Here is a 14,628-nt window from a genome sequence, read left to right as displayed (position 1 = left end):
TTCACCATGCTTGGCGGCACAGGCACTTAGATGTCACTTCAGGGGGCCCAGCTATTACCTGAGCTGGTTGCAATCTTTGGCATCACCCATGCAGTGTTGTTTCTGTGTAAATGCAAGATCCTAGAGTTAGGGGATTGGAAACTGCCACCAAGATTTCAAAGGAAGGCCTGGGAGGCTAGGCAAAGTGTGGCAGAGTCGGTATCCCTGTGGGAAGTCCCTGAAAGGGTGGTGTATGAAGCTGTGAGAAGGAAGTCAAAGCTGCAGGGAGACCCAGGAGATTAAGGGATGCCAGGAATGTGGAATGTCTGCCAAGGAAAGCTGCTAATGTAGGCAGAGCCAGAGGAAAAGAGAGGCCATATAGGCCACAACCAGCAAGGCCATAGGGATGGGGCTGCCCAAGACCTTTGGAGTTAACAATTCACCATCATCTGCCCAGATGTTGGATATGAACCTACAGGAAATGTTTGCCCACCTAGGTTAAGGTCTTATTTGGGTTCTGTTCCTTCTTTCTATGCCTCTATTCCTCCTGTTTAGAATGGGGATATTTAATCTGTGCCATCATATATTGGATGTATGTAACTTGCTTTTGATATTGTCACCGGGGCTCACAGTCAAAAGTTTGCCTTGAGTCTCACTGAAAACTATGGACTTGGACTTTGGAGTAATTCTGGAACTATTAAGTCTATAGGGACTCTGGAGATGGATTGAATGCATTTTGCATTGTGACATAAACATGAGCTGTATGGCTTCAATATAAGGTGTCTCAAAAGCTTCAATTTAACACAGAAATATTTAGAAGTGAAATAATTTGATTAGGAGAGCTGTAATTTAATCAATCCATCCTAGTTTGGATGGGCTAACTGGGGTGTAAATGTAGGCAGGTGGGGTGTGGCTGGAGGAGGTAGGTCACTAGTGGTGTGATCAGGAAGGGTTTGTCTTCCCTGCAGCCCCTTTCCATTTTCTTTCTGCTTCAAGCCACCATGAAAGACGCAGCTTCTCCTTCCATGTCCTTCGTCCTGGTTCTTTGCTTCATCTCATATCCAAAGCAATGATATCAATTGAATATGGACTGAACCTCTGAAATGGTGAGCCCCCCCAAACCTTATTCTGCTCTAAGTTGATTTTTTTGGGATATTTTGGCCATAATTATGTAAACCTGACTAGCACAGAACTCATGTGGTTTTGAATATATATACTTAAACAGCATTACTTATAGATCTATGTTTATATATGATTTTTGTTGGAAATATAAACATATGAGCTAGGGTGTAGCTCACTAGTAAAGCTGGTGCTTAGCATGTGCAAAACCATTGGTTTGGATTCCCAGCACACACACACACACACACACACACATCCACACACATCACACGTATGTATTTCCTTGTTCTGTCTACTAAGGATATAGAAATAATGCCACTCTGGTAGCAGGGACCACACTAAGAAACCAGATATTAGCTTCTAACCAAAGTACCTGTAGGAAGACACGAATTGGTCTTTATATACAACCCGAGATATGAAAAATTGTGCTGTATATGTTTAATGAATTGTAATGCATTCTGTTGTCATTTATGTTTTTTAAAAAATCAATTAAAAAATAAAATAAAATAAATAACTATACCAGATGGAACCAGGACCTCTGGAATAAACAGCTCTTGCAGGAAAAATACATGATAAACCTGAATATTATAGCGATCAAGAAGTAAAAATTGCTAGAAGAAGATAAGGGGAATATTAAAAAAACAAATACAAAAACCCGAAAGCCACATTGATCATTGAAACAGTGAAGAACAGATTAACCCATTGTGTCAAACAGAAAATGAATAAGGAAGGAGAGAAATTTCTTCCTTCCACACAATGTCAACTATTGCATGTTGGGTAACTGTCACAAGAGCAGGCATTATTGGTATATGCTAAAACTGGTGGGAAGAGATTTGGTGATGAACATAACATAGACATAATAGCCAAATATCTTCCCTAACAAAACAGTAATCAATTACAATGGAGATGAAGAGTAATTTCCCAGCAGAGAAGCCCAGCAGACCCCAAGTGACAGAGATCCATACCACCTGAGGTATATGCATAACCCTGGCTGTATTGTTCCAAGAACAGCAGAATTTCATGGTTGAAATCAGCTTGTGGAAGACAGGGATAGTCCCAGCCAAGGGTCACTCCGTAGAATGGACTAAGAATTGCAAGGACATGACAGGGAATGACTAGAAACTCTTCTAGATTAGAGAAAAAAATAGGAAAAACAGAAAAAGCCTGTTTCTGAAAAGGATCTTGAGGCACAAAGGAAACTGAGATGGCTCTTCTCACCACCTCACCATGAGCATCCTGGTCCAGGCCCTATCCTGCCTCCACAGCTCCTTCCCAGTGTCCTTTACTCACTCTTGTCCAACGCACAACCTTCCCCACAGTCTCTGCTCTGTTCTGACACTCTCCAGATGCTCTCATGTTCCCTAGTTACAGGAAAAGCCATTTGTCTTACAATGCCCTTCGAGGACTAAGTAACCTGCCACAAACCCAACTCTATCTCATATTATATTCTAACTGATGGGTTAAATTGTGGCCTCCTCAAAATTTTATGTGAAAGTCCTAACCCCCTGTATCCCAGAAGGTGGCTACATTTAGAGATAGTGTTTTTAAAGAGGTACTTAAGATTAAAGAATGTAACTGACTGGTGGCTTCTCAACTGACTGTGTCCAGTTAAGAGGGATTAGGACAGAGACACACAGGGAGAAGATGGCCATCTTCAAGCCAAAGAAAGAGGCCTTGGAAGAAACAATCCTGTGGACCCCTTGATCTCAAATTCCAGACACCAGAGCTAGAAGAAAAGTGATTTCTGTTGCTCAGTCCACAGCCTGTGGCATTGTTATGTCAGTACAGAAACCAACCTTCACTCCCCTCAGTCACTGGGTGCTGTCTCCGAGACTTTTCTGATATTCCATACACATCAGGAATTGTGGTGAGCCGTTCTAATTAGACCGTGGCCGCCATTAGAAGATGGCGCCGGCTTCCACTGTGGCCTGTGATAAACAACTCCTTTTATGGAGAATTGGCACGCAATCCCTTCCCATCCTATGAGAAAGATCCACGTGGCAGTTTAAGATTGGTATGCTGGAGGCTTTATTAGGCTGTGCTTGGGCGCTCGGCGACGGGTCACTAGAAGATGATACATGAATCAAGGCCTGAATAAACTGCTGAAGGAAGAATCCTGTGTCGTGTTTTCCCTTGCCGGAGAGGGGTCGCGGCAATTGGTGGCCCGGACGTGGAATTATATTCCTCGAACCCAGGATCCAGAACTTTCAGCAGTCAGGGTGGTGCACCAGTAAGTTCCCAGGTAAGTGGGAATCCGCAAGTAAGTAGCGGGACGCTCCTCTGTAGAAAAGGAGAGAGCGGGGATTTCATAGAACGGAACGCTCCTCCGTAGAAAAGGAGAGAGCGGGGATTTTTGTACTTTCACTTTCATTATATCTTTGGAGACATTATGGGCGCTACCTCTTCAAGCCCAATTTTGTTGGCCCTAGATGGGTTGCTACGTTCAAAAGGACTTAAAGTAAAGCAGAGCACTTTGCAGATGTTTTTGAGAGAAGCTGATATAGCAGCTCCTTGGTTTGCCTTTTCAGGGAGTCTTACGATTCCTAGCTGGGATAAGTTAGGGAAAGATCTGGATTTCGCTCATGAGCAAGGTACCTTGGAGGGTGGCGTTATACCACTTTGGAAGTTAGTTAGAGGATGTATAACAGATGGTAAATGCCACGAAGCTGTGAGTGAGGGTCAGGCTGTTCTTGAACAACTACATGAGGAAAAATCTGAAGGATCACATAGTGAAGTGGCAGAGAGTATTAAGAGTAAGAGTAGTGAGAAGGCAAAAGAGCCTGAAAATAAAAATAGGAGAAGGCTCTACCCAGACTTGACCGAATTAAAAACGCCTGAGAACACAAGCGACTCAGAGAGTTCTGAGGACCTTGATATATTGTTACAACAACTACGTAAGATAAAAATGAAAAAGAAGAAAAAGGCCTACTGTAAGAAGGGGAAGGGAGCTAATATCGGTCAACAAAACTCTGAGGAGGAGGAGGTAGAATATCTAGAAGAAGATATGGTGCCTGTTGCCCCACCCCCGTATGTGGGGGGAAGCCAAGGTTCTGGGAGATCTTTTCATGTGCAAGTTTGGAGGACAGTTAATACAGATATGGGACTTGCATACCCTGTATTTCAGGACAATAACAGGGGAAGATATCATGAGCCTTTAGACTTTAAGATAATTAAAACCTTGGCAGAATCTGTCCGCACTTATGGCATAGATGCCGCTTTCACCCTTACTCAGGTGGAGGGACTTACTAGATTTTGCATGACTCCTTCAGATTGGGCTAGTCTAGTCCGCGCTTGTGTTTCCCCAGGGAAATACTTGGATTGGAGAGCATTTATGCTAGAGGGTGCAGTAGAGCAAGCTGCCCAAAATCATGCAGCGGGACGCCCTGCCTGGGATAAGGATATGCTTTTGGGACAAGGCAGGTTTGCTAATCAACAAACAGGATACCCCCCTGAGGTATATGAACAGATTAATAACATTTGTATCCGTGCATGGAAATCACTCCCAAATAGAGGAGAAGTGTCTGGCAATTTGACTAAAATTATACAAGGCCCCACAGAACCTTTCTCAGACTTTGTTGCCAGGATGGTGGACGCCGCAGGAAAAATCTTTGGTGACCCTGATAGAGCAATGCCCTTGATTAAACAACTTGTCTTTGAACAATGTACTAAAGAATGTAAAGCAGCTATTACTCCTTATAAAAACAAAGGCATAGAGGCCTGGATGAAAGTCTGTAGAGAAATAGGTGGGCCGTTAACTAATGCAGGCCTTGCTGCTGCTGTCCTTCAATTATCACATAAATCCAGCCCTGTTGTCGGAAAGTGTTTTGGGTGCGGTCAAGGAGGACATTTTAAACGAGAATGTCCTAACAAGAAGGGAACATCCAAAATTGAGCCCACCTCTGTTAGCCGTCAACCGGGCTTATGCCCCAGATGTAAAAAGGGAAAGCATTGGGCTAATGAGTGTAGGTCCGTCAGAGATATACATGGTCAACCTTTAAAAGATAGAAACATGTCAAAAAACGGCCGGGGGGGCCCCCGACCCCAGGGCCCACAAATATATGGGGCAATGGAAAATGGGACAATGGAGAACGAGTCATGGCCGTCCCTGCGTCATCCCAAGAATCGCGGAGAGCCACTGCAGGTGCCGCGGGACTGGACCTCTGCTCCACCACCAGACTCGTATTAACTCCCAAAATGGGAGTCCAGTTGGTGGAAACTGAGTTTAAAGGACCTTTACCACCTGGCACTGTGGGCTTGTTAATTGGGCGTGCTTCCTCCGTCCTACAAGGCCTTCATGTTTTCCCTGGGATTATTAATCCGGATACGGTGGGAACAGTGAAGGTTATGGTGGAAGCTCCAAAAGGCATTGTGTCCATCTCCCCAGGAGACCGGGTTGCTCAATTGCTAATTTTACCCAGTTTACATACCCGCTTTCCTGCTGATTCCTTTTTAAGGACAAGTGCTGAAATTGGAACTACCGGAGGGAATTGTGTTTACCTGTCCTTAGATATGGATGACCGTCCCACTTTAAAGTTAACTATAGAGGGCAAATCAATTTTAGGTTTACTAGATACTGGGGCGGATCGTAGCATAATTGCATTAAAGGACTGGTCAAAGGGGTGGCCGGTGCAGCTCTCAAATCAATCACTAAGAGGTTTGGGATACGCTCAAGCTCCACAAGTCAGCTGCAGGCATTTATCATGGAAAGATTCTGAAGGACGTTCTGGCACTTTTCAACCATATGTGCTCGATCTCCCAATCTCTCTATGGGGACGTGATCTTATGAAGGACATGGGGTTTCAACTTAGTAATGAATATTCACCAGTTGCCCAAAAGATAATGCAGGACATGGGATATAGACCAGGTTTTGGATTAGGAAAAAATTTGCAGGGGCGTAGACATCCTTTAGAACCTCAACAAAAACTTGATAGACATAGGCTGGGTTTTTCTTAGGGGCCGCTGAGGATCAGGTGCCCATTACCTGGAAAACAGGGGAGCCGGTGTGGGTTCCTCAGTGGCCGCTCCCCTCTGAAAAATTGACTGCAGCTTATGCTTTAGTACAAGAACAATTAAAGTTGGGTCATATAAAACCCTCCACTTCTCCATGGAATACACCCATATTTATTATTAAAAAAAGGTCTGGAAAATGGCGGTTGTTACATGATCTACGGGCCATTAATGCTCAAATGCAGCTCATGGGACCCATTCAGAGAGGTTTGCCTTTGCTTTCAACAATTCCAAAAAATTGGCCAGTGATATGTATAGACATTAAAGATTGTTTCTTTTCCATTCCATTGCATCCTCAGGACTCCGAACGTTTTGCTTTTACTCTGCCTTCATGTAATCATGAGGAACCTGATCAAAGGTTTGAATGGGTGGTTTTGCCTCAAGGCATGGCCAATAGTCCTACAATGTGTCAAATGTTTGTAGGAGCGACCATTGTTCCACTCAGACAAAAGTATCCATTGTTAAAGTGTATACATTATATGGATGATATATTGCTGGCAGCCAAAACCAAAAATATGTTGGAAGCAGCTTACACTGATTTGGTACATTTATTACAATCAAAGGGCTTGCTTATTTCACCTGATAAAGTACAAACAGGAGGTTCTATTGATTATCTTGGTGCTAGTATCTCTTGTAAAACTATTACACCCCAAAAGGTGACTCTCAGGACTGATAATTTACGTACCTTAAATGATTTCCAAAAATTATTGGGTGACATAAATTGGATTAGGGGTTATTTACATATTCCCAATGCTGAATTAAAACCCTTGTATGAAATTCTTAAAGGTGATTCAGACCTTTCTTCCCCTCGGCATCTTACTGAGGAAGCAAGGTCAGCGCTGCTGAAAGTGGAGGAGGCTATACAACATGCTAGCCTTTGCAGGCTTCAAGAGGATAAGCCTCTTCAATTATGTGTGCTCGCCACTGTACGGCAACCCACTGGAGTTTTATGGCAAGATGGTCCTTTATTGTGGATACATCCACGTATATCCCCTGGAAAATCCCTTGAGTATTATCCTGATGCAGTTGCTTCCTTAGCTATGTTAGGGATACAACAAAGTATACAATTTTTTGGTTTTCCTCCGACGTCTGTGATTGTCCCTTATACGTGTCAACAAATTCAAGTTTTGTGTGCTAACCTGGATAATTGGGCTATATTGCGATGCTCTTTTCCAGGAGAGATAGATAATCACTATCCTTCACATCCTCTTATAACATTTGTTAAGGAACATCCTATCATTTTTCCTAAAATCACTTCTTCTACGCCTATCCCAGGAGCTGCAAATATCTTTACAGATGGATCCAAAACTGGTATTGGAGCCTATGTGGTAAATGATCAACCTCCTATCCAACATCAGTTTGCTCCTGGCAATCCACAATGGGTGGAGTTACAAATTGTCATAAAAGTATTTGAACAATGTCCATTTCCTTTTAACTTAATCTCAGATTCTATTTATGTAGTTCAAGCTTTAAAGGTGTTGGAAGCAGTGGGTCCCATACACACATCAGGAGTAATGTCTTCCCTTTTTCTCCATCTTCAAACACTGATTTGGAATCGCTCCGCCTGTTTTTACCCTTTGCATATTCGAGCTCACACAGGTTTACCGGGTGCTCTTTCTGCTGGCAATGCCCAAGCTGACCTTGCTACTCGTCCTTCTTGGATGTTCCTCGTTTCCTCCTTAGACCAAGCTAGAAACTTTCACAGTAAATTTCATGTTAATGCACGAGCACTTCAAAAGCGCTTTACTATCTCCCGTGCTGATGCTCGCCAGATTGTCTTGGATTGCCCTAATTGCGTCATTTTGCATCATCCTCCTTCTGTGGGCGTAAATCCTCGTGGTTTGCGGTCTTTAACAATATGGCAAATGGATGTCACTCATATCCCTGACTTTGGCAAGCTTAAGTATGTCCATGTGTCTGTGGATACTTGTTCTGGCATTATCCATGCTTCTGCTTTGTCTGGTGAAAAGGCTGGAAATGTTATCACGCATTGCTTGGAAGCCTGGGCAGCATGGGGCTTACCACAGACCATTAAAACGGACAATGGTCCAGCGTATACTGGACGACAATTTTCTTCCTTTTGCAGCCAGATGGGTATCCAGCTTGTCCATGGTTTACCTTACAATCCACAAGGTCAGGGTATTGTAGAGCGTGCTCATAAGACTCTAAAAGAGATGTTAATAAAACAAAAAGGGGGAATTGGCTTAGGCCACACCCCGAAAGAGCGCCTCTCCCTGGCTCTATTTACTATTAATTTCTTGAATTTGGACATCCAAGGGCGCTCTGCTGCGACTAGGCACTGTTCGCCCTCTGCCCCGAACTTTGGGCACGTTAAGTGGAAAGATGTACTTTCTGGACAATGGTATGGGCCTGATCCCGTGCTGGCATGGGCACGAGGTTCCGTCTGTGTTTTCCCACAGGACCGGACGGAGCCGGTGTGGGTTCCAGAACGCCTGACAAGAAGAGTCCCGACATCAATCAACCAACAACAGGAGGCGCTACAACAATCTCATGATGAGGACCATCCTTCTACTGAGTGTCCTGGTTCTAATGCTGATATCGATGGTACAGGGGACATCAATGCAGTGGTGGGCGGTAGCTCGAACGTGGCCAATGCCGATGCCGGTTCATAGCAATTCTAGTGTTCTCCCCACTCTTTTTTCTACTTCATGTGAGATGTCTGCTCCTTGTGTTTCCCCTAGAGGGGACCAAGATCGGTCCTTCAATCTCTCCAGCATCAATCTCACAGGAGTTTTTTGCTTCAGTTTTTCCAAGGGTGATTGCATCCATTTAAAACTTAAGAACTTGACTAACTGGGAGGACCCATTGCAGTACAGTCGGATCTCGCAGGGAGTTTTGGGTGCAGTGCTCCTACAAATTAGCTCAGGGAAAAACCAGGGCTCAGGAAGCTTGACAAATACTTCTGAGCTTAATATTACCACTCTGGCCATTACTTCCCAGGTGTTAATTCCGTTGTCTCCTTCTAATCAGACCTCTAATGCCACTCATTTTAAGGCTTCTCCTTATTGCACTCCTGAGTGTGGCTTCCCCCCAACATTCACGCCTTGCCAAGATCATTCTTGGGAGAAACATCAGGTCGCTAAAGGTTTCTCCCTTTCCCCCTCTCTTAAAAGATACTTGTATAATTCTTCCAACAATAATTCCTCTATAGGAGCAGGTTGGTCTTGGTTTCAATGGTTGATTTCCAATGAAAAGGGAGCCACAGCTGATATTTCCGCTTTGGCTCAATTACGAGGAGTCCAAAGTTGGCTGTTTAATGTTTCTGGCAGTACCCAAGACTCGGAGCGAGGTAGGAGGCTTAAAATTTCTGCAAATAATTCACAATTATCTAATGCTACATTACCCTCCGCAGCAGTCTGTCTCCAATCTCCGTTCCTGTTTATTTTGGCTAATGATACATCACAGGGGATGCTTAATTGTTCTAATATTACCTGCTATTTGTCTGAGTGTTGGAATGGCTCCTGGACTACGGCAGTGGTTATGAAAGTTCCGACCTTTGTCCCGATTCCGGTTACTGCAGATCCAGAGTCTTTTCCTATTGTTGAACTGATTAGAGCCCGTAGAGATTTTGGAATTACGGCAGCTATAGTGACAGCTGTGGCGGTATCTGCTGCTGCAGCAGTTACAGCTGGAGTAGCCATGGCCAGCCAGGTACAAACTGCTGCCACTATTAATCAGGTTATTCAACAAACATCCACCATACTTGAATCTCAAAGTAGAATTAATCAACACATTTTATCTGGGATTCTGGCTGCTAATCAAAGGATAGATCTGCTTCAAGCTCAAGTTGAGGAGTTGTTTGATCTAGTACATTTGGGTTGTGTCGATCAACGTGCGCATTTATGTATAACCTCTGTCAGATTTAATGATTCCAGAAATGCCTCCCGCATCATCGGGGAGTATCTATCCGGAACCTGGTCCATGGAAGCAGAAAACTTGATCCAGTCTCAACTAACTCAGATTGCTGTTTTGAATAGTACCCGTGTCGAACCAGTGACTTTGGGTCAATTCACCAGTTGGCTATCCTCTGCCTTTTCCTTCTTTAAGGAATGGGTGGGAGTGGGCATTTTTGGGGCAATGTGTTGCTTCGGTGTTATACTTTGTTTGTGGCTTCTCTGTCGCCTTAAAACTCGCCATGCACAAGAAAAGGCTATGATTGTACAGGCTCTTGCGGCCTTAGAAAATGGCATTTCTCCACAAATCTGGCTTGTACATCTTAAACAGTGATTTCTGGGCATGGCCATTGCACCCCAAGTGAGTTTCACATTGCACTGGGATTGGCATGTCCTCTTCCTTATTCTCTTCCAGTGCTGAATAGCCCTTGCACTCTGCAGGTCTTGTTACCATTGCACGCAGATGGGTTTCAGGACTGGTCTTTCTTCTCCGCTATAGACCTTTTACCTTCCTCTGGGGTTTAGGGATTGTGTTGCCAACTTAAATTTTGTCATTATTACCAGGCTATCTGTGTTATCCTACTTCTCGCCGTCGTCACGATGCAGGATGCGAGGCAAGGCACTGCACTTGAGTGATCCCTCAACGGACCTCAAGGAAAGCATGTCCTATTGCATGCGGGTTTTACGTCCATGCCCCGCCCTACGAAAAAAGGCGTCGGCTGATATGGGACCAGGTCTAGGGAAGGGCCCTCCTTAGGACTGAACCATACATTGCAGCCACTTCTGCACAGTGGGATAGGACCTCTACTTTCGCCTGCATTGTTTTATAAAACAGAAGGGGGAACTGTGGTGAGCCGTTCTAATTAGACCGTGGCCGCCATTAGAAGATGGCGCCGGCTTCCACTGTGGCCTGTGATAAACAACTCCTTTTATGGAGAATTGGCACGCAATCCCTTCCCATCCTATGAGAAAGGTCCACGTGGCAGCTTAAGATTGGTATGCTGGAGGCTTTATTAGGCTGTGCTTGGGTGCTCGGCGACGGGTCACTAGAAGATGATACATGAATCAAGGCCTGAATAAACTGCTGAAGGAAGAATCCTGTGTCGTGTTTACCCTTGCCGGCGAGGGGTCGCGACAAGGAATACTCTACCTCAGGGCCACGGGGTACTCCTTCCAACCAGAACTCTCTTCTGCAGGACCTTCAGGTCCATTCCCTCTCCTCCAGCTCACATGCCCATGCTTGTGGTCTTCCCTGACCCTCATGCTGTTTAAAAGAGCTCCCCACACCCACCACAGCCTTCTTTCCCAAGCTCTTGTTTAAGCTTTCTTGTTACTACTTGTTTTTTAATTGACTGTTTTTCTCTAGCAAAGAAAACCCTGCAATTTACTTCAGAATCCCCTGCAATAAGAACACCTGTACATAGAAGTGATTGAAAATAGAAAAAAAAATGTTCCTGTAACACTTACCCTTTCAGGAGTGAAAAAACAGTATTTGCAGTGCTTGGGTCTAGACCATTTGTTGGCTCATCCAGGAACAAAATGGCAGGATCAGTGATCAGCTCCACAGCTATACTAGTCCTTTTTTTCAATTCTCTAGATTTAACCTAAAACACAGATTATTGTCATTATCAACAGAAAACTACCAAAGTCACTCTCTTTTGTTGAACTAACCTGTGCCAGCCTTGCTAGGAAAACTTTATGTCATTATCCTCATGATTTTGAACATCAAGGAAATAGGCCCCTGAGAAAGAGGAGGTTCTCTTTTACCAGATAGGTAAACTGAGGCTTAGGACAGAGCTGCTAAGAAGCTAGACTTGATAGAAAGTCCAGACTCTTAATATTTTTGTCCTTATCAAGTCAAATATATAGTTTTAAGACAGTGCCTTAGAACACTAATGCAGATGGCCCTGACATAGTGAAATTGCAGTATAAAACAGAGATAAAGACAGAAGAGGAAAAGGGGAAGCATCACTAGTAATTGATTAGTCTTCTGTCAACACCCTCAGCCCACTACATCCACCCAAATTCCCCAGTACACTTACAATAAGAGGGTGAACTTGGAGCCAGAGAAATTCACTTTCTACTGTACCATATTTGTTTCATTTTAATCACCACAAGGCTTTCCCTGACTCACCATAGAATTCCTAATTCATTCTTTAGGATAAATCCATTTAGTGGGATATTCCACCCAGCAACTGGTTCAATGTTTTCAACCAGTCAGGGTCATTGTTCATGGCTAGAGGACTAGGAAGGCTTGGGGGAGGCAGGAATTGGGAAACAATGGTGAATCTAAGAGTCTCCAAAAAGATAATATTCAGATGTTACTTGTGGCCCTTGATTGGATTCTATCGATAACTGAACTTTAACATGTGGAGGTAACTTGGGAAATGTGAACGAAGATGCTCTTGGTATTGCAGGTGCCATGAAGATATTGTTTGATTTGTTAGTTGATAATGGTATTGGGGAAGGTAGGCAAGTGTCCTTGCTTTTTTTCTAGATACCTAATAAATATTCAAGTATAAAATCTCACATAACTTTCTATAAAAACACTTCAGTAAGAAACATCAGTTGTAATTATGAGAGAAGATGTTAACAACTGAGAAACCTGCATGAATTTTTTTAGTAATCATACTACTATATGAATCGTTCAACAATTATGTCATAGTAATCAGACTATCTTCTTAGCATTTTTGTAATGCTTAAAACATCATAAAAAGTAAAAAATCAAAATTATTTCAATCAAATTTATGAATTTTAATAATTCAAGCTGTATCTGTATATTTTTCCTGGAAATTGAATTGAGAAACTTAAGGCAGTGAGTGCTTAATGATAAAGAATAGAATGAGGGCTGGGGCTGTAGCTTAGTGGCAGATTGCTTGCCTGGCATGTGGGAGGTGCTGGGTTCAATCCTCAGCACCACATAAAAATAAAATAAAATAAAATAAAGGCATGCTGTCCATCTACAAGTACAAAAAAAAAAAAACCCTTAAAAAATAGAATAGAGTGAAAGAAGCTACCAAAGTGGAAAGACAATAGTTCAATAAATAAAGCCAAAATAATGACAACTCAATAAGTCACAAAGCAAAAATATGTGGAAAATGGTGGTATCATAGGGTTTTTCAAACAAATATATTTCACATAAAAACTATAAGTAAGTACAACAGGAAGCAGCTGCCAACAGAAGGCTCTTCTGCAGTCATCATTGCCTCCTGGAAGGGAGATCACAGCAGATTAAACCAGAGCAACTACATTCAAAACAGCTCATTATCACCCAAAGATCCAAAAATGTCTGCTCAGCAAAACTTCTGTATGGAGTGTTCACCTGTCAAGTTCACTCTCTTCTCATCTTTCTCTGATCCTGCACAGTCCATAAACAGAAGAGTTACTTTGTCCAATCTTTGTCACTCTTGCCCACCACTCTATTTCTCAATCCTAAAAAAGTCTGACATGTAAGATTCTGGAAATACAATAGTAAGAGAAAGGGAAGAAGGAAGAGAAGAAAAGAGGTGAGGACAGAGAAAACTGCTAAAGAGATACTATAGAAAAATAACTTGAACACTACAAAAATTAAAAGTAAATCCTACTGTTTATGGATAAATTTTGAAAGACAAATTACACAAAAGTGAAAGAGAGCAAGAATCCTGGGATTCTCATCATTAATCAATTCCAGAATTATACTTAAAAAAAAAAAAAAACACTGGAGGAAAAGAGGGAAAAGAAAAGCTAAAAGGGGAAGAAGAAAAGTTAATGCAAAGACATCAAATGAGCCATAACTTGACAATGAGGGTACATACAATGACAACTGTATGGAAAAAGCTGTACACACTTCATTCTTGGGATTTGACCATCATTATGATTGTTTTCCCACTTAGTTTCCCCCTTCACAGTACGCAACTAGTTGCTTTTCTCATTGTTAAAAAAAGCAGCCACTTTTGACCATGTATATTATAGGACATTTATGATTAAGGGTCATATTATCTACACAGGGATCCTTTTTCTGGCTATGATTGATCAGGTTTTTTTTCCCCCACATTACCTTGTAATTTGCCATGTTATCCAGGTTTAACTCTTCCATAATATCATTAACCCTCTCATTTTTTTCATGATTTGTCATAGTTGGTAGTCGAAGAGCTGCTGAGAACTGTAAGTTTTCTCTTACTGTCAGGGTGTGCACCACAACATCATCCTTAAGACAAATAGTATTTGAATGAGACAAAGAGTTTTTTCTAAGACCATCACTCTGATGTATGTAACTTAATATCCAGAAGAAACATACGCAATGTAACATTCTAGGGAACTTTTAACTCTGTGAACTACAGTCATCCCCCATACAGACAGCTACAGAGCCCAAGGCAGTCATTTCATTCACAAATGCACAGCCACATGAAGCACATGTAATTATGATGACTCACACTGTTTTGCATGATGATTTACCAAAGGCATCTTCTAGAGGAATCAGAAATTTGAAGGAAAGGCAAAAAGTATAACAGCAGACACTTTTGAAAGTGATACAACAGCAAGAATATCACTATCCTAAAAGGGTCATACTGTGGATCCTCTCTACCTTTCCATTAATTCCACTATCAATCTTATGGAATTTTATGAAGAC

At 42.6% G+C, this 14,628-nt stretch overlaps 1 protein-coding gene and 1 pseudogene across 1 annotated transcript in view; both read right to left on the bottom strand.

The window, feature by feature from the left end:
- The window catches only part of LOC107141129 (broad substrate specificity ATP-binding cassette transporter ABCG2-like), a 114,023-nt gene that overhangs the window by 19,404 nt on the left and 79,991 nt on the right, over positions 1 to 14,628 (bottom strand). The window contains exons 4-6 of the mRNA XM_048813855.1: positions 14,051 to 14,205; positions 11,852 to 11,867; positions 11,487 to 11,623 (exon numbers count right to left, since the gene is read on the bottom strand). Coding sequence (XP_048669812.1) covers positions 11,487 to 11,623; positions 11,852 to 11,867; positions 14,051 to 14,205 — 308 coding nt within the window. The remainder of the gene's footprint in view (positions 1 to 11,486; positions 11,624 to 11,851; positions 11,868 to 14,050; positions 14,206 to 14,628) is intronic.
- Positions 1 to 14,628, bottom strand: part of LOC107141308 — a 303,686-nt pseudogene that overhangs the window by 287,507 nt on the left and 1,551 nt on the right.

The sequence above is a fragment of the Marmota marmota genome, unplaced genomic scaffold (assembly GCF_001458135.2).
Source record: "Marmota marmota marmota unplaced genomic scaffold, marMar, whole genome shotgun sequence".
NCBI lineage: Eukaryota > Metazoa > Chordata > Mammalia > Rodentia > Sciuridae > Marmota > Marmota marmota.
Note: the sequence above shows the minus strand (reverse complement) of the source record. Positions and strands in the feature narration are given on the sequence as shown.